General features: G+C 36.2%; 1 protein-coding gene and 1 long non-coding RNA gene across 22 annotated transcripts in view; one reads left to right on the top strand and one right to left on the bottom strand.

Annotated features, from left to right (window-relative positions):
* Positions 1 to 25,538, bottom strand: part of LOC102152366 — a 146,381-nt gene that overhangs the window by 10,153 nt on the left and 110,690 nt on the right. For 18 of the 19 annotated variants that reach the window (XR_005382587.1, XR_005382594.1, XR_005382595.1 and 15 more), the window contains 2 exons: positions 17,845 to 17,987; positions 15,020 to 15,156 (listed from right to left, as the gene is read on the bottom strand). This is a non-coding gene — a long non-coding RNA (uncharacterized LOC102152366). Of the gene's footprint in view, positions 1 to 14,139; positions 14,162 to 15,019; positions 15,157 to 17,844; positions 17,988 to 25,538 lie in introns of all 19 variants that reach the window. The other variant, XR_005382584.1, reaches the window with a different exon arrangement.
* NDST3 (N-deacetylase and N-sulfotransferase 3) overlaps positions 1 to 25,538 on the top strand; it is a 171,526-nt gene that overhangs the window by 53,871 nt on the left and 92,117 nt on the right. For all 3 annotated transcript variants that reach the window (XM_038581775.1, XM_038581773.1, XM_038581774.1), the window contains 3 exons: positions 1,782 to 1,869; positions 6,513 to 6,667; positions 23,717 to 23,902. In XM_038581775.1, coding sequence (XP_038437703.1) covers positions 1,782 to 1,869; positions 6,513 to 6,667; positions 23,717 to 23,902 — 429 coding nt within the window. The remainder of the gene's footprint in view (positions 1 to 1,781; positions 1,870 to 6,512; positions 6,668 to 23,716; positions 23,903 to 25,538) is intronic.

Here is a 25,538-nt window from a genome sequence, read left to right as displayed (position 1 = left end):
TTATATAACTACTGATATTATATCAACACCTAATATTTTATGCCACTTTTAAAAAAATACTTATCAAGCACTCCTGCAAATATTGGCTCTTTTATAATCCTCATCACAACTCTAGGACTTAGACAACTGTCTCGACTCTAACAAATGAAGGGAAAAGTTCAGAGAATATTAATTGTTTAACATCACTGACAATTAACAACAACGATATTAATATGAGTGATAGTAGCAGCAGCAATATTAGAGGATCAGGAACTAATATTGTTGAACACCTATCATGTGCCTATTCACTGTGCCAAGAGTATAAAAAAGCATGTCACCCTCGCAACAGTGCTTTGAGATAATTAATATTTATTTTTTAAACATTTTATTTGTTCATGTTCTTCAAAAGGGGATATCGTTATAAGTTTCTTTTATTTAGAGAGAGGCAGAGACATAGGCAGAGGGAGAAGCAGGCTCACTGCAGAGAGCCCCATACTAGACTTGATTCCAGGACACTGGGATCACTTTAGTAGGTGATAGGATAAATAAGTTATATAAGTTATATCTGTTTATCTTCCAAAAAAAGATTGAGACCTTGAAGGAATGAGACCAGGCTTTCAGGTGTCAGCTAAGCTACCGGAAAAAGAAGATCCTATTGTGGGCCCAGCTGAATAGGCGGGGGATGGGGGAAAGAGTACCTAATATGGAATCAGGCAATCATATCCTTCATCTATGATTTACCACTAATTTTATCTGTGAAAATGAGCAAGCCATCACTCCTCAGTTTCCTTGTGTGTAAAAGAATGTTCACTAAGATCCTTTACAAATCTAACATCTGGTGTTACTTTCTGGCTAGTTGAAATGGGTACTCAACTACAGTAGTCTGTGTAGGGAGGGTGGCAGGGAGAGAAGGAATATAAGAATAGGAATTTAAATAAGAATGAGAAAAAAAAGAAGTCTATTAAAAATTCATAGCATAGTGGCACCTGGGTGGCTCAGTGGTTGACCATCTGCCTTTGGCTCAGGTCCTGGTACTGGGGCCCTGGGATCAAGTCCTGCATCGGGCTCCCCCCAGGGAGCCTGCTTCTCCCTCTGCCTATGTCTCTGCCTCTATCTCTGTGTCTCTGATGAATAAATAAAATCTTTTTTTAAAAAAAAGTCATAGCATAGTAAATATAAGATGTAATATTTAAAACTCCGTTTTAAGAGTTTTACTGTCAGAAGTAGGGGGTTTTGTTTGTTTTTTTTAATGAAGGGCCAAATTAGAAATTTATTTTATCATGATATCCCCTTTTGAAGAACAATCACTATCTTCTGGGAATCTAAGACCTAAAGATTGAAAAGTCTTAGATTTTGAAGACCAAAGACATATCTGAGAAATAAAAATGTTTCTTTCAACAGATGTTCTTGCATAGTTTCACTTAAAGAGTGTCCTTCTTTTGACAATTGGTGATCCATGTCCCTGAGAAGTGAAAGGCGATATATTTTATGTATTAGACAATAGTTCCTTTAATACATGCAGAATAAACTTTACATATAACTTCTTTTTTCTAGCTGACACTTTTTGGTGATTTATTGCAAGCTAAAGGATAAATATGTGTATATGTTTATGTAATCTTGAAAGCATCTCTCTAGTTGTAAAGTGATAAAGACACTACTTTCCATCATTTAATTCTCTCATATACAAAGGAGTAGTTTTACCCTTTGAATGAAAAAGGAAGATATCTTTTAAAACTTCTCAATGCCATTCTCTAACCTGATACTTGTTGGTTTGTTTGTTTTTTTTTAACTGTGTATTTCAGGCTCTGCTTGACACTCAGAATCTTTTGCGTGCACAAATCACAAATTTTACATTCAACCTGGGATTTTCAGGAAAATTTTACCATACAGGTAAGAAAAAAGAGGTTATTCTTATAAGGCCTCTCTGACCACTCTTTTTAAAAATTGTGACCCCCCTTCCCACATTCCATGTCTCTCTCCATTTTTATTTTCTTCATATTATTCAATTCCACTTAATATATCATTTTTTAACTTTTACAAAATGTTGATGGTTTTAAAGTTTATTCACCATGTTATAATAGCCTAATGGCCTTCCTTTTCTACTGAACTATAATTTACATAAATAAAAGTGCGTAAGTAATAAGTGTAGTGCTCAGTGAATTTTCACAAACCAGCATGCAAATCAAGAGAGAGAACACTATCAGAATCCTCCCCTTCGCCCACCTGTGTACTTCTTCACAGTCACTAGCCTCCCTCAAAGAAATCCACTATCCTGACTTCTAATATTACAAACTAGTTTGCATGGCTTTGAGACGTGTGTAAAAAGAAATCATACAGTATGGACTCTTCTATAGTCAGCTTGTTTTGTTCAACATTATTCTAGTTTTACAGATATTACTGTGTATAGCTGTAATTATTTTATTTTCATTACTTTATAGCATTTCATTGTTTGAATATACCAAAATTCCTTTCCAATATAAATGGTTGGATTTTTCCTAGTCTTTAGCTTTTTTTGAATAATCATGTTAAGAAAATTTTTGTACCTATCCTTCAGAGGACATAAGTATTCTTTCCTTCTGATTGCAATTGAAGTAGGATTTTTAGTAAATTTACACGTAAATTTTAGAATTTACATGTATTGGTAAATTCTAACTATATCACAGAATTAACAATGTGAAGAGCAATGCTATATTGAATTAGTAAATGATCTTATTTCTAAATTCCAAATTTGGTCAATGAATGATAGTTAAGGGCCTTGAACTTGGAATTGTTTAATCTGGGTTAGAGTTTATAGGTAGGAGAATAAAACTTGACCATGTTGTGTTGTGAAAGATAATCACTATAAAATACTAAGAATAATTAAAAGCTTTCTTTCCAAATATAATAGAAACATAATAAAATACTGATGGCAACTGAACTTTTTGTCCAGTGCTGAATGCTAAAGAATGACTCTGGCCAGTTGCTCTTTCCTTGTTTCTGAAAGATTTCTCCTCTTTCTTTTCTTGGGCACTTCCCACAATTCACAATAAACATCCCCAGTAAGAAACTAGGTCTGTCCCAACCTTGTCAGTGACTTGGCAAGGTCACTTTCCAAATACCAATTTCCTTCTTTAAAGAATAGAGTTATCAGGGGCTCTTATGTCATAGGTAAGGTTAGTGAGAATTAAATGAGATGATGCTTATAAGACAGTTAATGCTTGACAAAAAGGTAGAGTCTCTAATCAATGATGATTTTCAATGTCATGGTAGGAAAAGCAGAAGATAAAATACTGAAGAGACACAAGCTATTTAAATAGATACATAATAAAATAATAATTTGCAATAACTTTGTAAGATTTCAGCATAATTTTTTAACAAATTAAGAAATAACACTTAAAATTGAGGAATTTGACTTCTAGTTCTCTCTGCCTCCAGTTCTAACAAAGGTGGGCAAAATCAGAAAAGAAAAGAGCCCAAGACATCCAACCACAGCAATGTTTCAACTGCTTTTTATCATAATTTTTAAAGTAATAAGCAATAGATACTTGTTCTCAATATAATTAATTCTGATGTAAAACATTCTCAAAGTAGGATTAAATTAAATCAGATGAGAAAGAGTTATTTAAAGAGGGGGAGGCATACATTTATGCTTACTATGAATTCATATAAATCTACTAGAGGGCAAATATCATTTGTCTAATTTCTTCATGATTCAAATGTATGAATATTTGAATAGCAGATTTCACCATGATATTCGGGAAAGGACAACAAATGCCTGAGCTATCCTTCCAAAGCTACCTTTCCACTATCCTGATAAAGAAACTTAGGGTAAAGTCAACTAGAAAAATGAACAAAGGAGAGATGAGAATAAAGATTCAGGGAAAGATAAGAGTTATAGGGGACAGGGGACAGAGATTTAAAGCAGTAGGCAGGGTAGCTTTTCATAATCTAGGAAATCTCATCTCACACTCCCAAGCTTACTTTATTCAGAGGAGGTAGAAGTTGGAGATGCACCAATTACTGGGAAACCTCAAGAAATTTATGCCTTTTTTCAGTGTGTGGAAGTAAAAATGCAGTAAGTAATTGATTGTAATCTTAACTAATATGGGTCCTGAGGACATACAAAATGTTAAGCAAGAGGAGAGTCTTTTGGATGTAAGTAGAGATGCTTAATCGTGGGGAAACAAAATGACATCTGACATCATCTTTATGTCAAAAAAAAAAAAAACCACATGTTTTTTAAGCATCAGCAGTCAATGTAAAACTGCTGCTTCACCAGGGTCACCGTATTTATCACCTAAAAGGTAGCAGGACCCAAGACCTGAATGTCATTGCCTGGGGTCATTAGAGAGTCTAAATCCTGAATCCATATTCCTATTCCTTTGAATTCCTCTCTAGAAGTTTTCCCTGAGCTGTAAAATAATCACTCAGAAGCCCCAAGATGCCTTTGTTGGTAACTCATTAATCAGGCCAGTCAGTTAATATGATGGCATGGTCAATTCTTGAACACAATGTTCCCATCTGCCACATAACACCAGGTGAGACCTTCCCCTATACCCTCATGCATTATCATGGAATAAAACTCAAGGAGTCCCACAAAAGACACAAGGAGAGCAGAGTGGGAAATTAAACAGAAAGGAAGAAGGCATTTTAGATTACCCAATATGTGCCAGGATTATACCGCCTCTTCTTCCCCAAAATAATAAAATAGGTATTGCTATCCATCTCTTTACCTACATAACCACAGACATTAAAGGGGTTACATGACTTGCCCACAATCACACAACTCAAATGTGTTGGAACCTACAAATAAACACAAACTTCTAACTCTAGAGTTTATCCTTGTTCCACTATATTGTGGTAACATGAATGTGTTATGAAGAGGAAAAAGTTAGGGAAATAAAACAGATTAAATTTAATGGTGCCTTTTATATATAAAGAAAAAAGTTTCTTCATAGCAGCCAAGTATTTAACCATATAACAGTGAAATGGATGTCTATCCTTGTTGAAGAATTGTTATTCCCCTCATTCTACATTACTAATCCTTGTTCTTCCTATATAAATGAGAATGACTAGCAGCCTCATGCTAGGCCTTTATCTTTGCTAAGTCACTTTCACTGCCCAGTAAATCATAGGGACTGGTTCTTTTCCTGCCAGTGGGCTCTGTCTGCCTTCTGTTGGGAAAATGAAGAGAAAAGCATTAGTAACAAGCACTGTGCTTAGTTGGCTGGGCCAGGGCAGCAGTCTGCCCTCTGTCTTTAGCCTGTAGGGCACTATTTTCATATAAGAAAAATGAAATTTTTGAAAATATTCTCTACACAGAGGGGACATCATTTGAAGAACCTACTATTCTATATTCTAGGAGCTTGTTAAATTCAGTGTTGGGGCTGAAATTTAAGTGTGGCTGCATAACTTTATGATGATTAATATCATCTTATGATATGCCAGGTACTACTAAGGTATCCTATACAGCTCTGATTTCATGCTTTAGTAAAGAACTAGAAAGGGTCCTATCCCCCTCAAGTTAAGAAAATTGTAGATTTTCCCACACTCAACTAAACTGCAGGTCAGGGAAAATGGAGGAAATAAAATATGCCCAAATAAGGAAAATCCAAGGAATGACAACAGGGTTGACTCTCAAGGATATAAGAATTTCTTGATGGAAAGTCTGCTTCAAGGAACTTAAGAGAAAGGACAAGCCTGAAAAACATGAGTACCACCAAGGAACAGCTTGGCTTGTTTTACTAAGACTTTATTACTTCACAGCCTCTTTACTTCATTTCACCCTTTCTTCCCTTCAGTTTTCCCTAATTTTCCAAATAACAATTCCTACATTTCCTTTTTTCCTTGTTTATGCCTTAGTTTTCACTAAATACTGAGTAGGTTCTTCTCAGACCTAATGAGAAACCTAAATAAATTATGGAATTATTGTGACTGTGATATCACAACCTATGTCAGAATGATCTACTGCTGGAATTCTGTCACTCACTTCTTTATTCTTATTCCCTTGATTCCATTTCTTACTTATCCCCCCATTCTCTCCAAACTAAAGATCATAAAAAGATGCTAAAAGAGTTGGGACACCTTGGTGGCTCAGCAGTTGAGCATCTGCCTTCGACTCAGGGCATAATCCTAGAGTCCTGGGATCAAGTCCCACATCGGGCTCCCTGCATGGAGCCTGCTTCTCCCTCTGCCTGTGTCTCTGCCTCTCTCTTTCTGTGTGTCTTTCATGAATAAATAAATAAAACCTTCAAAAAAGTTGCTAAAAGAGTTTGAATGTCCTTGGGAATGGTTGCATATTTTCATTTTGCAGTTGTTTTATACCTGTGTCTCCTGTTGAAAACTTTCAAAAGAGTTTTGTCACAGTCTCTGTTCCCCAAGTAACAGATTTTCCTTTGCTACATTTCATGTTCAAAACCTTATGTGTAACAAAAAAGTATAAATGGTATCTTCTAAATACATATATGTGAATACATAATTGGATGGATGGATGGATAGATACACAGACAGTCACTGTAACTGGAATTAACTGAATAATCCTTTTTCCCTTGAAGGAACTGAAGAGGAAGATGAAGGGGATGACCATCTTCTGGGGTCTGTGGATGAGTTTTGGTGGTTTCCTCATATGTGGAGCCATATGCAACCCCACCTCTTCCACAATGAGTCATCTTTGGTGGAGCAGATGATTCTCAACAAAAAATTTGCCTTAGTAAGTAACTCACTTTGAATATTACACTGAACTATTGTACCCTGACATTAGAACAACTTGGTATTGCAGCCTTTCAGGATGTGACTTTTGATATGTATTGGATGCTCACTACTATCCCTAATGCTTTGAGGGTCTAATTTAAGAAAAAATCCACAGGGCTGGAGTTAAGATGGTGGAGGAGTAGGGGACCCTAACTTTGTCCCACGAATACATCTAGGTCGTTATCAAATCATTCTGAACACCTGTGACATCAAACGGATATCTGAGAAAAGAAATGCTGCAATCCTACAAGTAGAAAGACGACCACTTTATGAAAGATAGGTGGTGCAGAGACTTGAATCCAGTGTGATATATTTGAAGATATGGTGGAGGGGAGGGAGCCTGCTTACGGAGGCTACTGCAAGGTGTACTGTAAGCTGCAGAACGCAAAATCTGATGCAGTGAAGGATGTCCCTAGCTTGAAGGTGCTCAAGTGGCAGAGCAGGATAGAATTCCAGGTCTAACAGTGTGATCTCAGGATGCCTAAGGTCCCAAGAAAAATGGTGGTTCCCAAATGGAGCAGAGTTCCCAGGCACAGGAGAAGGGAAGTGACTAAGAACAGTAAATCTAGGTGCCAGCTCTGCCCCGTGTTGCCATAAACTGCAAACCACTGCATGATCGTGTGACCACTTTCCTGGCAGAGACCCTTCCTCTCTCCCTGGGGTGAAACTGTACAGGGCCTCATCACAGGAGTCTGTAAAATTAGGAATTTTGAAACTCAGTCTTGTGCCTGAGATAAAAACGCTCAGTCACAGGCCAGATGGACAGAGTTCTGAAGGAAACCGGGTAGACCAGAGCGATTGACTGCTCTTCTAGGAGGATTTTGAAGAGTTGTAGACATGAATTTTCAGGTCTAGGGATCCTTGCCCAGTGCTGATAGCCTTCAGGGAGCAAAACAGCGCCACATAGTGCAATCTGGAGGTGCTTACGTTGTGCCCAGCCTCCTGGCAAGGGAGGCTGCGCATGTGCAATAGGCCAAGTGCGCCAGAGAATCAGCGCAACAGGCCCCTCCCCCAGAAGACTAGCTCTCACCACATTTACTGATCGTTGAGGGCTGCAGAGTTTCAACTCTTGGGGAAAACAGTATATAGCATTCATTGGGGCTTTATTTTTTATTCTTTAGTCTTTCAGTAGTATTTTTTCAGTTATTCTCATATTTTTTCAATTCTTTTTTATTCTTTTTTATTTTTATGCATATGTTATATATATTTTTTAATTTATAGGTTTTTTTCTTATTTTGGGATCTAGTTTCTTTTAACAAGCAGATCAAAACACACCTAGGATCTAGTGTTTTGTTTCTTATTTGTATTTTTGTTTGGTTTTGGTTTTGTTTTTTTCTGGTGGTTTTTTTCTGTTGTCATTGTTACTGTTGTGTTTGTCTCTTTCTTATATTCTTTTCTGGACAAAATGATAAGATGGAGGAATTCACACCAAAAGAAAGAACAGGAAGTAGTATTCACTGCCAGGGATTTAATCAATATGGATATAAGTAAGATGTCTGAACTAGAATTTGAAACGATTGCAAAGATACTAGCTGGGCTTGAAAAAAGCATAGTAGACACTAGAAAATCCCTTACTGTAGAAATAAAAGAACTAACATCTGTTCAGGCTGAAATTAAACATGCTATTATTGAGATGCAGCCCCAAATGGAGGGCATAAAAATGAGGGTGAATGAGGCAGAAGAGCAAGTCAGTGATATAGAAGATAAAATGATGGGGAAAAAAGGAAGCTGACAAGAAGAAAGAAAATCACTAGATCACAAAGGGAGACATAGAGAACTTGGTGATTTCATAAAGTGAAGTAATATCTGGGTAATAGGGGTCCCAGATGATGAGGAGCGAGAGAGAGGGGCACAAGGTTGTAGCAGCAAAATATATATGGAAAGAGCCCAGAAGTCCACTGACAGATGAATGGATAAAGGAGAGATGGTGGACAGATAGATGATAGATAGATAGATAGATAGATAGATAGATAGATAGATAATAGAATAGTAAACAGCATGCATGCAAGACTGTGTAAATGCCACAGTTTTTAATAGAGAGCACTAAAAACCCTATCTCAATGCAGCAAACATTAATTCTGTCATCTTCAAGAGTCTAAGATTTGCTGATATAAGCAACATAAAACAGCAAGAGAGAATATGAAGAAGAAAATTACTTTGTATTTCCTTCTTTAATCTGTGGAGAAAGAAATTTGTGAAAGAAGAAAATATGTAAAAAGAGTGAAAGAAAGTACTAATAAAAGATTAAAAACTGGGAAGTAAGCAGGAAAGTTTTGGTATTTGCTGTTGTTTTGGGTTAATAAAAAGTTTATTAAGGCAAATTTGATGAAATACATTCATTACTATCTGTATATTCCTCTGCCACGAAAACAGTACCTAGGTAATAGGTATTCTAGTCTTACTTGAATGAATGAATCAGTGAAGGTTATGTTTGTACTTAAAATAATAAATGCTTCAAAGTACATATAGTAAAAACAGACATGCACAGGGATTACATACATTTTTTAGAATTCTCAACTAAAAAAAAGCATCATGAATTGGAAGAATAATTCAGAACTGAAATTTGGTCCTACTCCTCAAGTGCCAAGCAGAGGCCACTTTCTTAAGAATACCATTCCTAACTACAAGTTGACAACCCAAATTTTGGTGCTCAAGACAGTAGAGAACAGTCATGGAAGATCTTCAGAAATCTTCAGAAATAAGGCCAAATGTGTTCTTTAATGTTTAATCAAATATAGGTCCCATGGATTTTTTTTGGGGGGGAGGGGAGACAGACCAGAAAAAAAGATTAAATCCAGGCCCATTTCCTCCCAGCCATAACCACATGAAAGAGAGTATGTATGAAAAAGGATTGGGAACAGTGACTAGCACTTTACAAATAGTAGAAATGCACCTGTTGTTTTTATCATTATATATTCGGCATCAGAAAACTGCCTTCTTCAATTTTTACCTTGGCTCCTGACGTGTTTAGAGTGACAGGAAGAGGAACAAAATCCTCAAGTTTAAAAGCTTATTCTGTATTGCATAACATTTGGTTCGTGTAAATTCTACACATTTTCTAAACAAATGTTAACTCTTTTACTGTCCATTAAGGCATTAGGGTTACAAAGCTGCTTTGCTACTAAATGTAAAGAGATATGGAGAAAAGGATTTTAGTTTTTTATATATTGTGTATTATTTCCTTTAATATTTATAACAACCTAAAAAAATGGTATATTTATTCTCACTTTATAGATAACTGAAAACCAGAGAAATAAAGTGACTCAGGATTACAAAGCTCACTAAGGGTAGAATTAAGCCCAGAAATCCAGGTCTTTTAAAACTGCATGAATTGTAACCTCCCCCAGACTTTCTCACTAGCCTGTCAACCCAATTCAAAACAGTAAATCTAGATTTCCCTTCTGCCTGGTAATCCAAAGGAATATGTGGTAATTCTGATAACATAAGGGAAATTGAGAACTAGAGGTGGAATTCCTAGAGCAAATTTTCCCTGAGGTTCCCTAAGATAGGCAGAGTTTGTAAAATGTTGGGAGACAAACAACTAAATCTGAGAACCTTTCTTTTTTTTTTTTTTTAAAGTTTCAGTTTATTTTATTTATGATAGTCACACAGAGAGAGAGAGAGAGAGGCAGAGACACAGGCAGAGGGAGAAGCAGGCTCCATGCACCAGGAGCCCAACGTGGGATTCGATCCCGGGTCTCCAGGATCGTGCCCTGGGCCAAAGGCAGGGGCCAAACCGCTGCGCCACCCAGGGATCCCCTGAGAACCTTTCTACATGAATTAGTATATTTTGTCATGGATAGAGAGGCTACTTTAATTCAATGGAAACTATTCTGGAGGAAATTTTGCCTCAACTATCAACTCACTAGACAAAACAAACAAAAGCTTAACCTGTGCTAATAATAGTGCATGTCAAAATTGGGGGACATCCTGCTTTTCTCCACCAGCTTGGAGGCTCTGAATTTAAAAATGAGCATTCGTGTTTCTCCCAGTGAAGGAAGTGAAAGAATATACAAAGAAGCAATGTGCTGCTCTGGGAGTAACTGGGTATTCAAACGAGATTGGAGCTTGTGGATAAAATTCAATATTCAAATGAGTGAGGGGCAGCCCCAGTGGCTCAGCGGTTTAGCACCGCCTTCGGCCCAGGGTGTGGTTCTGGAGTCCCTGGGATGGAGTCCCACATCAGGCTCCCTGCGTGGAGCCTGCTTCTGCCTGTCTCTCTCTCTCTCTCATGAATAAATAAAATCTTAAAAAAAAAATGAGTGATTGAGTTAGAAAACATTTAAAGTACGTTTCCAACTAAGAGAATCTGAGAATATGATGTAAAACTCTTTTGTGTGAGCATTCTCTATCACCATCTATAGCCAAACACCTGTTATTTTCATTGAGTTTTAGCAGTTGCATCTGATCTGTTATCCTTTTGCACAATGTGGACACTTCTGTCTCACAAGGGAATTTGATGTCCATTTTAATTTAGCTTTGAAAGGTCTGTCTAATAGCTTATTATGGAAGGTCAAGTAAATCCTGTAAGCAAACCTGCATTTGATGGTTACAGCCACCAGGAAATACAGCTGATTAGAAAACATTTTTTGTTTTCAAATATGGGCTAATTCAGGTATTAAAATGAAATGTTAACAAGGCTGGGGTTTTTTTTTGAAAGGTACCATATCTGAGGCAACAATTAATTGTAACATTTGTTAATGACCTACAACACAGTTTGAGGTACCTATTGTATAGCTTTTAAAATTGCACAAAATTCCATTCAATAAGTAAGTAACATTGCACTTAAGCCTCAAAAAATCATCAATATATATACTCTCAGTTGAAGAATTAGATCTAACATTTTTGGTAAATTATGATGGCTTAATTTTAATGATAAAATAATTAGTAGAAATTTTCACCATAGAACTCATTGCCAATATCAGATAAGACTTCACTGTTACAGACAATAGTATTAAAATTAGTAATAGTAGAACAATGTTTCTGATCCTGAAAACATGAAATCTTGCTGAGGATTGTACTTTTTAACTGCATTATCATTATTCCTTCAAATAGTGTCCTTTGCCCCTCCTTCTTTTCCAAGTTCAGCAGAACTGCTAATTCACATTAGCTGAAATGTCTATTGTCAAGTATGCAACTTTTTAGATTAGTGAGCACATTAACTTTTCTAATATGGAAATAAAGATTACAGTATCAAAATATAATTTAAAATATATTGAAAGACTTGCTGGCTTAAGGAATATATGATAATCTTTTAATTAGTTTGCTTGCCAGCTAGAGAATGAATGAATTGTATCATTTACACTTCAGTGAAGCACTTTGTAAAAAGACACATTAGATTTTTATTTTATTGATATTGAAAACAAAGCACAATTCTAGTGTCCCTAATAAAAATAGAGTTCAAATCAGGATGTAAAAGTCTACTCTGAGCTGGTAAACCACTTCTGGTGTTATCTAAGTAGCATAGTTTAAGAAAGACACTATCCATTATTCAGATCATGATGAATAATATGGTGATGTCTATAATTTACTTCATAAAAACAATGGCTGAAGGAACTTGGTAAAGATAAGAACCAGAAAAGAAGACCAAGGGATATATTATCAGGACTAATATTCAACTTAAAAGTGCTAGTATGGCCATGCCAATGATTACAATATTGAAATGTGCCAGTGCTACTACCAGTATCCCCACTACCACCTCAGACCCTCCCCCAGGATGTCGCAAACCTCCCAACTGCTTAGCAACTAAAGGGGCCTGGCTCAGAGTCACCAGCATCCATCTCCAGCTCTACAGCTGGCAACAGTTATGAGTGATCAGTTGTATAGCATGCTGGCTGATAAATACTTTGCATATTACCCCTGAATATAATCAATTTTACGATTTACAAGGAACTTGAATGAGTGTATTCAGAAAATAAGCTATGGAAGAGGGAGTACAATCCTACACATTCAAGTAGAGTTGTTCTTCTGATCTAGTAGCTGTGTTCACAGAATTGTAATTGACACCCAATAGATGCTCAAAGTTTGGTAAATGAAAATATAAATAAATATTCCTTCCAGATCTTAAGATTTTATCATTATTGTGTAAAAATGTAGGTTTTAGGGGATCCCTGGGTGGTTCAGCGGTTTGGCGCCTGCCTTTGGCCCAGGGTGTGATCCTGGAGTCCCAGGATCGAGTCCCGCGTCGGGCTCTCGGCATGGAGCCTGCTTCTCCCTCTGCCTGTGTCTCCGCCTCTCTCTCTCTCTCTCTCTCTCTCTCTCTCTGTGTCTATCATAAATAAATAAATAAATAAATAAATAAATAAATAAATAAATAAATATTTTTTAAAAATGTAGGTTTTATTTTTATTCGGATGTGGTGGGATCATCAGATCAGGAGAGGACTGCCACTGAAAGTATAGTTTGATATTCACAGTTCCCAAAGAGAAAAGAGCACCCCACACTGCCCAGGTCCCCATGGGGTAGCACTAGAGTCAGTCTAGAAACAGTAACAGGAATGCATGGGCAAGAGCCTTTTCTGTGGTTTCTACAGGAAAGGCAAGACAAGGCAGGGTAAACAGGTTTAGGATTGGCTAATTGGATGACAATTGTAATGATCACCGTTGTAAAAGGGCTCTTTCCAGTTGTGTTATAGCTGGCCCTGAGGTGATTAGAGCAGGAAGATAGCAGCTCAGCTTAAGAAGGAAGTGGTTGAGAGTAGGAACCCTGAACTGGTTGGCTTGTGCTGAAGAGCATACTCTGGGGTGGGTGTTTAATTATCTCTAGGAATTGGATAGCCCTGGGGGAAGGAGTCTTTGCACAGTCAGCGAGGTCTCAGATGTCAAAGCAGCAGAAATATAGAAAATAAAAAGGCACGATTAATACAATTATATATGCCTCTAAGTTATGTATCTTGAAGCATTCCACGGATTTTCAAATCCCGTCATCATACCAGCTGCCATAATTGTACAACTTCTCACTTGTCATTCTGCTTCCCAATATATGTTGCCCCAATCTGACCATTATTAGAACAGAAAACAGTAAAATGTTTTTCCCTTCAGGTATACTTTACTTCTATTTATGTAGCCAAAGACCACACATTTATAAACCAACATATCACACTTGTGTCTGCCAGACATTCTGTCCATGAGTCATTTATTAAGTTTTCAGGTATTTGTTTTGATCTAATAAATGCTAGCTTTGAGATTAATACTGTCCCTATAACATTTCATATTTGTTATGTGTTCAGTGGTTCAGTATATCAATATACTATAAAGATTGTTTCTGTTATTTAGCATGCATTACATCTTCCTCTTTTTCTGTCATGCATATATCTTACAAGTGTATTTTATCAGCATGACTTTTGCATCTTCATCAAGTTATTGATCAAGCTGAACAAGCTCAAAAGAGCATTTCTAGAGTTAATTTAAAAATCTACAATTTTTTAATTACCTTAATACGTGCTCTTCTGAACCTGGAAAATATTGAAACACTTTAGTTTATAATAGTTAACAATTTAGTTCAGCATGTCTTCCCTCTATGTTTATGTTTGTACCATCATATGTGTTTGAAAAGCTGTGTTCCTTGATAGGGAAAGTAGAATCAGAAGAGATACTGGACATTTCTGCTTTTTTTCCAGATCATCAAAGTATTTCAGCTACCCTCTCTCCCACTGTGAACATGGAATGATATTCCTTGTGTGTCTTTTGCTGACTAGAGTTGTTTTTAATTAGCAATTTATGGAAAATAAACTCATTTTAAACTTCAGCCTCCTTCACATGTTTTTTTACCTTTTTTATTTTGTTAGTTGCTTTTGTGCTTGGTTATGTGTACTTCCTTTCATCTCATGTACCCGTGTGTGTATGTGAGGGCCCTGTAAGTAGTTAGTTTCTTTAGAATACTAAATACATAATAATACTGACCCTTCACTAAGTGGCTGGAACTCTTAATTAATAATCTTATTTTTTCTCTTATTAATCATATTTAACCTTCATCACAACCCTCCTGATGTCATCTCCATTTTACAGAACAAAGCTGATGTTTGAAGAGGTTTAGTAATTGCTCCAAACCACACAGCTAAGCCACAAATCTGGCACTTGAATTCAGAAGTTTCTGACTCTTAATTGCCATGTTAAACATATGTTTTCGTCCTTGTTTTGAATAATTATAATTCTCAGAAAAGAACTACATTTTTTGGAATCCCCTATCCTTCTTTAGCTATACTCCTGTAGTGTATCCTGGCCATTGTTTCAGCTTTTTTTCCTCAGAATGTTTTAAAATCTGCTTTTCCTAAATTGAAATTTCGTATCCAATTACTTTCAGAAATACATACTTTAAGCATTTTGAACTCCAAGATGACACTGTCCTCTCATTCCCAGAGTTCTTTCACTTCCACACAGGACATGGGAGTGGGAGTGTTGAGGTAAGAGAGAAGCAGAGGGTCTGGAGGTAGGTCGACAAATTGGATTACTGTGGAAGTAATTAAAGGAGAGGAAATAGCTTTAGCTTTCACTAACCAGCATAAGTGAGATTATAAAGAAGAGCAATGTGAAAACTACTTCTGAAATAGAATCAATTGGGCTTCTTATTGGATGGATGATGAGGAAGTAAAAAGTAATAACAGGGCAAAAATAACATCAAGGTTTGAGCCTCCCAATTTCCTATCTGTGCCTGCCTACTTAAAGTATGTGAGTCTGAACTGCTGTTTTTCCTTAGAAGCTCAGTACTTCACCTGCATGAGGACACTGCCCCCTGTCCATATCTACAGTGGCACAGCAGTTTTTCTCATTGAGATACATCATTACACTTTTGAAAGTGGTCTTGATTACCTCAGGAACTTAGAATCCTTTTCTTTGTAAATGTCTTTCCAGATTACTTTTTTCCATTCTATATTCCTATAGACTTCATGCTCCCTAACAAACTGGAGAATGTGGAAGAGGATTCTTCAATTCCTTTCCTTTTTTCTCTTAAAAAAAAAAAAAAAAAAAAAAAGTCTACATTGCATCTCCAGCGCATATATGGTGATTTAAACTGGTTTTGTAAAAAGAAAGATAAATTTAGTATATGTCCTACATGAAAATAGTCCCTCACTGCCCAAATTTATTTGGACACAAAATGAACTAAAAGCCTTTATGAATTCTCCAAGAAACTCTTATTGGTGGGCTGGAGTCAGATGTGGGAATGGAGCTGGGGAAAGGTTTATTTACAGATCCAGGCATGCTGCTACTAAATTTTGACTGCTCCTTCCTTTTTGAGTGCCTTACATTTAGTTAAAATGCAAGGGGCATTTGTTTTCTAAGAGGTTTTCATAAACATGGCAGGGATGGAAGTGATGGCAAAAGAAGAAATGACAGTAAAGTTCTCTCAAATGCTAACCTTGCATTTGCTTTGGTATTTTCATATCTCCCATTCCATGTCTACAGTCACTTAAGAATTTCTATGAGTTCTTTCTTTGCACCATATCCTGCTCCATTTCAAAACTTTCTATCCCCACTCTTATATTTTTCATCCCGCACCTGGATCATTGCAGCAACATCCATACTAACCTCCTTAATTCTCCATTCTTTCCCTTTAATTTATGCTCAGTTCAAGGAACATTATGAGACTTGAAATTCTATTATTCAATTCCTCTACATGAAACAGAACCTTGAATTTCAATTAGAAAACTTCTAGAGTCTCCAGACAAAATGTCGGAAGAGAAATTTGAGCCTCCAGGTATTTACCAGACATTGTGCTTAGTGCTTTTCACGTGTCCTCAGTTAATATCCTCACAACCACTGGTGAGGCTCTTCAGCCCAATATTAAAAATGCAGAAAGTGAGGCTCAGAGTGCTTATTTAATTTTCTTAAATAACACAGCCAGTGAAAGCTGAGAAAGGATTTGATCCCAGATCTGTCAAGCTCCAAAGCCCATGTAACCAGCGTGGTTTGTATAATCGAAAATTGCCATGCCGTCAATACTGACATTGACTGATGTCACCAAAACCTTATCATCAGAATGTTATTACTTCCCTAAAGAGTTTTCTTAAACAAATTCAGAATATTAAAATCTGACTTTTTACAATTATTTTAAGTAGCTGTTTATATAATTTATGTAATTTCTTGTGTACATGCAACCAGCACCACAAGTGTTAACTGTCCTGGTGGCTATTATAAATAATACCAGAGGCTATGTAGTAGTTCTAACAAAGCACAATATCAACTATTCTCTTCATTCTGGAATATTAAATTTCAATTAAAATTGGTACTATGCAGACTTGAAGATTCCTACTGTAACCAACCCTGTGCATCTTTAGAAAGATTAAATGTAAAAAAAAAAAAAAAAAAAAAAAGAAAGATTAAATGTGTTTTCAAGTACCTTGGGAATTTGAGCCTGTCCCTGAATTACTTTATAGCTTTATTACCTCTGGAGGACCTCAAAGGTCCACATAAAACTTGCTTCACACTCTGAGAAAGCTGAATTAAACTAAACCCTCCAATTTCTCTATTGTGTCTCCAGATAATTTTATTTTTGATTATTTTGCTACAGCATTTAAAAAATCTTCAAAAATTCATTTTTTTATATTTCTACAAACTCCTTCATGTATTGACTTGAAGAAATTCCAGCAATTAAAAAAAGTTAGCCTAGCCAGTGCAAGGTACAAGTGTTTACATCATTCCTTTGAGTATTCTTATAAAAGTACACCCTTAGTCGTGTGTTTGCTTATGAAACACTCAACAATGATGTGACGACACTTCAGAAATTCTGAAGAGAACTTGAGGAGAGGAAAACAGTATGCTCTGTTAAATAGAGACTTACTTGAAATACATAATTATTGGGTAAGACTAGAAGAAAATCTCTTTTCTCCCCCAGGTAATTCCTTCTTAGAGGTTACCAGTGAAAATGAAGGTTAAATTTCAGTATTGGTCCTGAATTATTAACTTAACTTTTGTTACTGGAATTTCATAATGCATTTGGCATACTAAATTTCTTGTAAGTTTTTCAAATAACCAAGCTATTGACTTGGGGTAGTATTTGAAGGGGACTATGTGATGTCAAGGAGGGTTTTTATTGATATTGTTAGTACAGTCTTATCAAAAATTTATGGTATGCCAAGAGTAATTTAGCTCCCATTTAATATATAATATCAATTACTTTTTCCAGAAAAAAAATACATACCTTTTTGTAAAACTTTTTCTAGATAAGGTTGATAGTGATAGTGTGTCTTCTTTTAGGAATATCTTCTCTTAAATAATACCTCTAAAGACATTTTTGAAGGGTAGAAGTGATGTGGAAGGATTTAGTTTACCATTTTTCCTTGTCTTTTTTGTTGTTGAAAACAGAAAGAGAATAATGTTAATAAAATGAAAGAAAATTACATAGTAATTGACCAATAATGTTTATATTATATCTGTCACTCCCTACAACTCTTTATAAATAATTTTATTACCCCTACTTGGCAAGCAAGTGAAGTGAGTCTTAGTGAGATCTGCCAAAAGTCATACAGCTAATGAAGGGTAGCACTGAAATTGAGCCCAAGACTCCTATATCTGTGCTTTCTCCATGATACTCTGGTCTTCCTATCTCTCAGACTCTCTGGTAGACACCTACCATTCCATTATCATGGATTTGGGTATCTTTAGATATGGGAAGAATAAGATTCTTCTCACTATGTAGTTGGTAAAACACTATATATTCTTTTCCAGAGCTGAGTAAGTTCAGAGTAGTAAGGCCACACTTCTGTTTTATGACTTACTATAATGTCAGTTCTATTTCAGAAAATTTCATTATTAACACCTTTAACACTTTAATCCAAAGACTTTTGTTAGCCGTAGACAAAGAATATCCCCTCCTGGGATTTCTGGACCCATAAGAATACCACCAACCAGGGAAGCTCACTTAGACCTTGGTGTCCAGAGTTTTTATTGGAGTTTCATTTCATAGGCACAATTGATTGAATCACTGGCCATATGATTGAACTCAATCTCCAGTTCTCTTCTCTTACCTGGACGTCAGGCAAATATCACCTGCCTCAAAGTAGAGCAAGTAGAGCATAAGAATAGAGTCGATGATATTGTAATAGCAATGTAATAAGGTAATGGGACAGATAGTAGCTATACTTGTGGTGAGCATAGCATAATGTATAAACATGTCAAATCACTAAGTTGTACACCTGAAATTAATGTAACATCATGTGTAAACTATATTCATTAAAATAAAGTAAAGTACCATTCTTATACTGGCAAGAATTTTAGTAAGTATTATCAAAGTTTATAATAAACAATGATTCTTCAGTGTTGAAGTTAACTGTGTTGCTCAAATACCTGAATACTAATTTTTTTCTCTTTTTTTCTTTTAGTTTCTTTGGGGAATTTTTCTAAGAAATATAACATCTCTTTTTGCTTAATAAAAATGTATTATATTCACATTCTCTATTTGGAAGTATTTAAAGGCACAATTTATGAAAATCTTACAATTTTTATTCTATAGTATAAATATACAAGTTCATAATAATAAATGTTTTGCACTTGAATAATTTTTAATTACAGCCTCAAAAGTGTTTTCAAATATTACTTATAGAAGTATTAAATTTCCCTGTACATTACCATATGTCTGCAGGTGAACCGAGAGTTTAGCTGAGATCATTGAGGAAGTTGGCACGAGAGGGAGGTGGTCAGAATCAGTTCACACGCTTACTCACTAATATTTATTGAGTGCTTGCTATTGGCAAGATACTGGGTCTATAGCAGTGGATGAAACATAACCCAGAATGTGTGCAGTCTATTGTTTAGTGAGGAAGACAGACATTAAGAAATAATTATACAGAACAATATTCACTTACAAATCATGCTATGTACTATGATAAAGAAACGAAGGCTATAAGAAGTCTTAATATAGACTCAATTTTTTTAAGATTATATTTATTTATTCATGAAAGACACAGAGACACAGGCAGAGACACAGGCAGAGGGAGAAGCAGGCTCCATGCAAGGAGCCGGATATGGGACTTGATCCCGGTTCTCCAGGATCACGCCCCAAGCCAAAGGCAGACGCTTAACCACTGAACCACCCAGGTGTCCCAGTGCAGACTCAATTTAGATCAGGACTTGTCAGTGAAGGCTTCTTTTAGATATGCCAGAATAAATTACCAAAAGAGAGGTATCCCATTTCTCCAGGGGAAGAGTTGGAGTAGAAACATTCCAGGCTGAGAAAACCATATAGAAGATGATGCTAAGGTAGGAAAGTGCTTGGTGGATTTCAAGAAAAGATTAACATGACTAAAATACGTTGAAGGGGGGAGGATAGTGCAAAATGATACTGTAGAGAAAAGTCAGGGTCATACTACACTAAGCTTGAAACTATCATAAGAATTTTGTATTTTATCATAAGTGCAAGGGGAAACCAAGGATAGATTTTGAATAGAAAGTTATAGGATCATATTTGTGACTTTTAAGTATTACTTTGGCCGCTAGGTAGAAAATGGATTGAATGTAGCAGGAGAGGAAATAGGTAGAAGAGTTAGGAGCCTGTACTAGAAGCCCATGGAATAAAATGGTAGATTAGACCAGGGTAATGGTGATGACTGAGTTGGAGAAAAGTGTAAGATATATACTAGAGGTAGTACTGATAGGCTATGATAATACAGCCTGGTTTTAGGACAGAATGAGGAGACAGGTGTCAAGAACAACACTTAACTTTTTCTACGTAGCCACTCATTGGCTGATGGTGAGAGTGTCATTGAATGACATGGAGGAACCCTGGAAAGAGCATATCTGGTAGGGCTGAGAGGTGGAGATGAAGGGTTCAATTGTGAGACTAATTAATCCCACTTGTGTTCTAAATATCTGACTTACATTTTATAGTAACATAGCCATATTCCTAGGTCCCTTTTGGTCCATGCCCAACACTAGGAAAATCTTGATTCGGATTACAGTTCCTAGAACTAAGATGTGACTTCCAATCAGGATTAATGACAGAGAATTACCTTTTTAAACTAAAATGTCTAGTATTTTAGAACTTTGGCCCCAGATGATAAAATAATATGTGCTTAATTTCACATTAAAAGATTTGGAAGAGAAAAGTCAGTCAAGAATTAATCATTATGACTAAACCCTCTGTATCCTGATAGTCTGCCTTCCAAAACACACTACCTACGTCTCAGCACAAGCTTTTCCATGTAAGAACATTTCCAATGTTCTTTCCAGTACAGAATGTAAACTTGGGGGCCAATTTGTGTTGTCTTTATCTAAAGCTCTTTTAAAAAGAGATTTCCCACTAACTCTCAGTGATTTATAGGTTGGAGCCACATGGCACTGGTGGAGATGTTTGGACAGATCAGGAGGGAAGCAAGAGCAGGAAGAGATATTAAGACAGAAGTCACAGAACCCTCACAAGACTGAATCCCAAAAATCTACAGTGAAAGCAGAAAAGAGGGCCTTCCTCTTTTAATGAGAAAAATGTGGCCCAGTGGTTTCATAATTTTCACATTATAGTTGAGTAGTAGGACCATAGCTTATTAAAAAAAAAATGGAGGCAGGGCAGTAACGACAATAAACAACATACATTGAATGTGTATTGTGCACTAAATGCTCTCCTTGTATAATATGATTTAATTTCCTCTGAACACCTTCAAGATAAGTACTCTATGACTAGCATTTTAGAGGACAGGACATGAGGCTTAGAGGTCATAAATCATTTGCCAAAGGCCACACAGGTAGAAAAGGGGAGAGTGAAATGGCCAGATATATCCAACTCCAAAAGTAGAGTTTTCCACCCCTGTGACACATAACACCAACACACAAGTGAAAGATGAGACTAAAAAGCCTCAGTATTCCTTCAGTGTTAAAAATCGGAAATAAAAAAAAATTGTGTATATACTGGTCCCCAAATATTTGGGAATATTCCTGAAATAAGGGAAGTGTCCCATCCCTTTCTTACATGGTGTTCCTGAACAGGTAGCCAACCACTTAGGGGCATTTAAAACTATCTTGGGCTTTCTATCAGCATAATTTCTTAGAAATTTGGAGATATTTGAATTTAATAATACACTTCCTATCATCGTGAATTTCATCCTTGCTTCTCAAGAAACTGTTAACCTGTAATTGTTAATCTTTTCCTTTAAATTTCTATGATTGAAATTCATTTTCTTTCATCTAGTTCATGATCACTACACCCCTATTTTTAAACCAATTTAGATGAGTTCTTCACTGACCTTTTCTAACACAAAGTATGCATTGGTGAATTATTTTTAGTTGAAAAAAATCTGCTTTAGTTTGGGTTTCTAAAGCCAGTAAAAGAAATGCAGTGAGATATTTCAACTCAGTTTTTAGCGAAATTCTAAGTAATTCCAATAAACATGGCAATTTCTACAACGATGCAAATATAATGAAGACCACAAAACATTGTCACCCTTTAGAAACAGGCATGGACCACTCCACTCTAATATCACTTATTCTCTTTCTCATGGCACAAATGTGGCAGCTCCCCTTTTCAGCAATTGACTGAACTCACTCTTAAATGACAAACTGGGCATTCCAATTGAGGGAGACAGTGCATACAGTGTACAGCAATTGGAATCAGCAAAGGGAATTGGAATCAGCAAAGGGAATCAGAAATTGGGGGTGGGGAGGATAAATGCTAATAGGGGATAAGGCTATGTAGACAGCTTTCAATCAATTGTTGAGGGCCTTTTATGCCATCTGTGAGTCAGACAGATCCTTAAGGAACAACAAACCACTAGCAATCCATTTTCTTCCTTTCAGGGCCTTCATATACTTTCTTCACCTCTTGTTATTATGTAAGTTGAAAAAAAAAAGTTAGCCATACAAACTAGCCAAACAAAGCTATCTTCTTTTTCCATATCTATTTGGAGCATATTTCTATAATTCAATACATTTAGCAGCCTGATACTATGGTTCTTTGTATGTGAAATTGTTCTTTGGCATGAAGAAAAACCATGACTCATTCAAAGGAGGCCTATTTGGGTGGAACTTTTGAAGACTATAAAGCAATTAAAAATACAGATAAAAACACTATTTTGGGGGAGAAAAATAGCTTCAGCAGCTTCTACTGCTGAAGCCATGGGTATGCTTTTTATAAAAGACGTTTTTCATCTTTTACGCCTGTGCAATTTCCTTCTATGCCAAAAGATTCCTCTATGTATCAGAATTAATGAACCAACTCAAATGAAGAAGAACAATGACAATTATACAAGGTTTCCCCAAGCCCCCTCAAATATATCCAGATGTCACATAAATTTATTTTTGGAATTTTCTGACCTGGTCAGAACCAACTGAATAGAAGATAGTACTGTGTGTTATATGCACATATGTATTATATGTGTGATTTTAAAACTGTTTTTTTAACTGGACTCATATGTAAAATCTTGACATCGAATCAACCAAATTTTCAGATTATTTGGCTCTTTCAGTACCTTCTATTTGTACAATAACCAGGACTCCAACTTCAAAGAAAATTGCTCTATAAGATTTAACACAGTTTCTCATTGCAGTTGTGTGCTTCCTCCAACGCAGGGAACATAGTCTATTACTGGCACATACTGAGGGACCAGCAGAAATGTGGCAAATTTGGTAGAATCTGGGCAACGGGCAAATAAAATCCTGTTAGCAGGTCTAATGAACTTGGAATATGTTCTATCCCTCTAATAAATGTTGGTCTTGTTTTTGTGGGGAGTGCTGAGTATTATTTGTTGCAAGTGCTTGTCGTTTAATTTATTGAAATTGTGAGAACAGAAAGGTGGCTATGACAAAATGCACTAAACTCACTCTCTCAAGTTATCCATTAAAACCATTAGTCCTGTTCCACCTCCTCTTAAATACAAATGTATTAATATGAAGACCAGTAAAATAGTTACCAGAATAGGTGTTCATGACACCTAGAGGTCTTAACATTTGTCACCTTAATTTCACAATACAATTAAGTAATGATGGATTCAAACAAATGCATCGATAGTACACTTCAAAATCCTGAGGTAAAAATGGGATCAAGATAAATCTTCCCACATTCTTATTAACATTTGTTTTGGTCTTAGGAACATGGCATTCCTACCGACATGGGCTACGCAGTGGCCCCTCACCATTCGGGCGTCTACCCTGTACATGTTCAGCTTTACGAGGCCTGGAAGAAGGTTTGGAATATTAGAATCACCAGCACTGAAGAATATCCACATCTGAAACCAGCTAGATATCGGAGGGGCTTCATCCACAAAAACATCATGGTGAGCTTCCTCCGGTATGCATAGGGTACAACTAATTTTTCTAGATTTACATTCTTCATTTGAAGAAAGAACAAAAGAGAAAAGCAAAATGTCAAACACTTAACTGTAGGAAAAGCTTCATGCTGCAGAAGTATATTTCTCGTATCTCAGCAAAGGATGTTTTAATTAAAGTCACTTCATGATTCTTCAAACATAAAATGTTTTGTTTTGTTTTTTACTGACACTGTTACTATTAACCAGGAACTGGTGTTAAAATACTAAGGAAACAATGTATCTGACGTGCAGATGATTTATAGAAGCCATCATTTCTTCAAAAAGTTATATAGTATATAAAACTAAAACCAATTCTCTCTATGTTAACCATGCTGCTCTTTTACAAGTCAGACTGTTCTCCTTACAATGTCAGACCAAGCAAACAAGCAATTCAGCTACTTACAACAAGAAGCTATATATGGAGTTCTGCATAATCACTAACAGATCATAATATAGAGTACAAATGTAACAGACGATGTTAATTAACTCATTTACATCCACTGTCAAATTCTTTCCAAAGCTTCCTTATTGTTTTTTTTTATACCTATGACAAATGCATTCTGTCAAGATACGATATTGCCTAATACTTTGTGAGGCCTCCCAGAGGAATGAAATCTTACTTTCTTCCCAAACTAGAAAATCCAAAGAGCACTAATGAAGTTAGGAATGGGCTTCCTAATTTAGACTCATCCTGGGAAGGACTACCACACAGGAGGAAACTATATGGTGAGGCACTGTAACTCTGTCAAACTATGTTTGACCAGATGTCTACTCTCTAGAATTAGGTGTGACTGGCTTCTTTTCAGACAGTATTCCAATTCTGTAAAAATTACAGAATGGATAATGACATTTACCTTGGATCAACTCCCATCTTGACTTTTTCCTCAATAAAAGCTGTTGTAAATGGTAGATGGGGACATAATGGCTCTATTTTATCCCACTCTGCCCTTCTTTACTGAAAATAAACTCGCTATGCCTCAAGCTGCCAGCCTTTTGACTAGAGAGATTTCAGGAGACCTGGGTTATAATAAGAGTATTCAGTACTTTCCTGCCATTTTAAAATCATATGCAGTCTTAGTAGAATAGTGAACTTAAGTCTCTAAGGACTTTATTAAATGTCCTCTTTTGTTTCTGTTTCCATCTGTACTTCCAAAAAATTTGCTTGGATATGTCCTATGAAATATGTTCATTTTTTGTTTCTCCTTAAAACATAGTTTACCTGTATTATAAATGCATGAATCTTACAAATAATAAAGGCTTTAACTGATTTCCTGCTTTGATGGAACTGTCCCAATGGCTCCAGTTTTATAGCAATCCATGGAAACCCTCTATATTTGCTTTGTGGGATCTTGAATGAGAATTTCCAAGTGGGAAATGCTCAGCAGATAACTGTGCAGCAAAAGAGCGAGAACATGGCTTGGAGTGATCCAAATAGAGATGCAAGTTAAGACCACAAGAGCCAATATGCCCCCCTAGGAAGCGACTGAAAAGAAAAACTCACACCCACATTTTGTTTCATGAGATGAGGGAAACTTTTTTAATATTCACAAATCAAATTCCAAGTGAAACTCATTATCTTCCCTTCAAGCCAGCTATTATTGAT

This window comes from Canis lupus, chromosome 32, assembly GCF_011100685.1.
Source record: "Canis lupus familiaris isolate Mischka breed German Shepherd chromosome 32, alternate assembly UU_Cfam_GSD_1.0, whole genome shotgun sequence".
NCBI classification, from domain to species: Eukaryota; Metazoa; Chordata; class Mammalia; order Carnivora; family Canidae; genus Canis; species Canis lupus.
The sequence above is the reverse complement of the archived record's forward strand: the minus strand, read 5'-3'. Positions and strand labels throughout refer to the sequence as shown.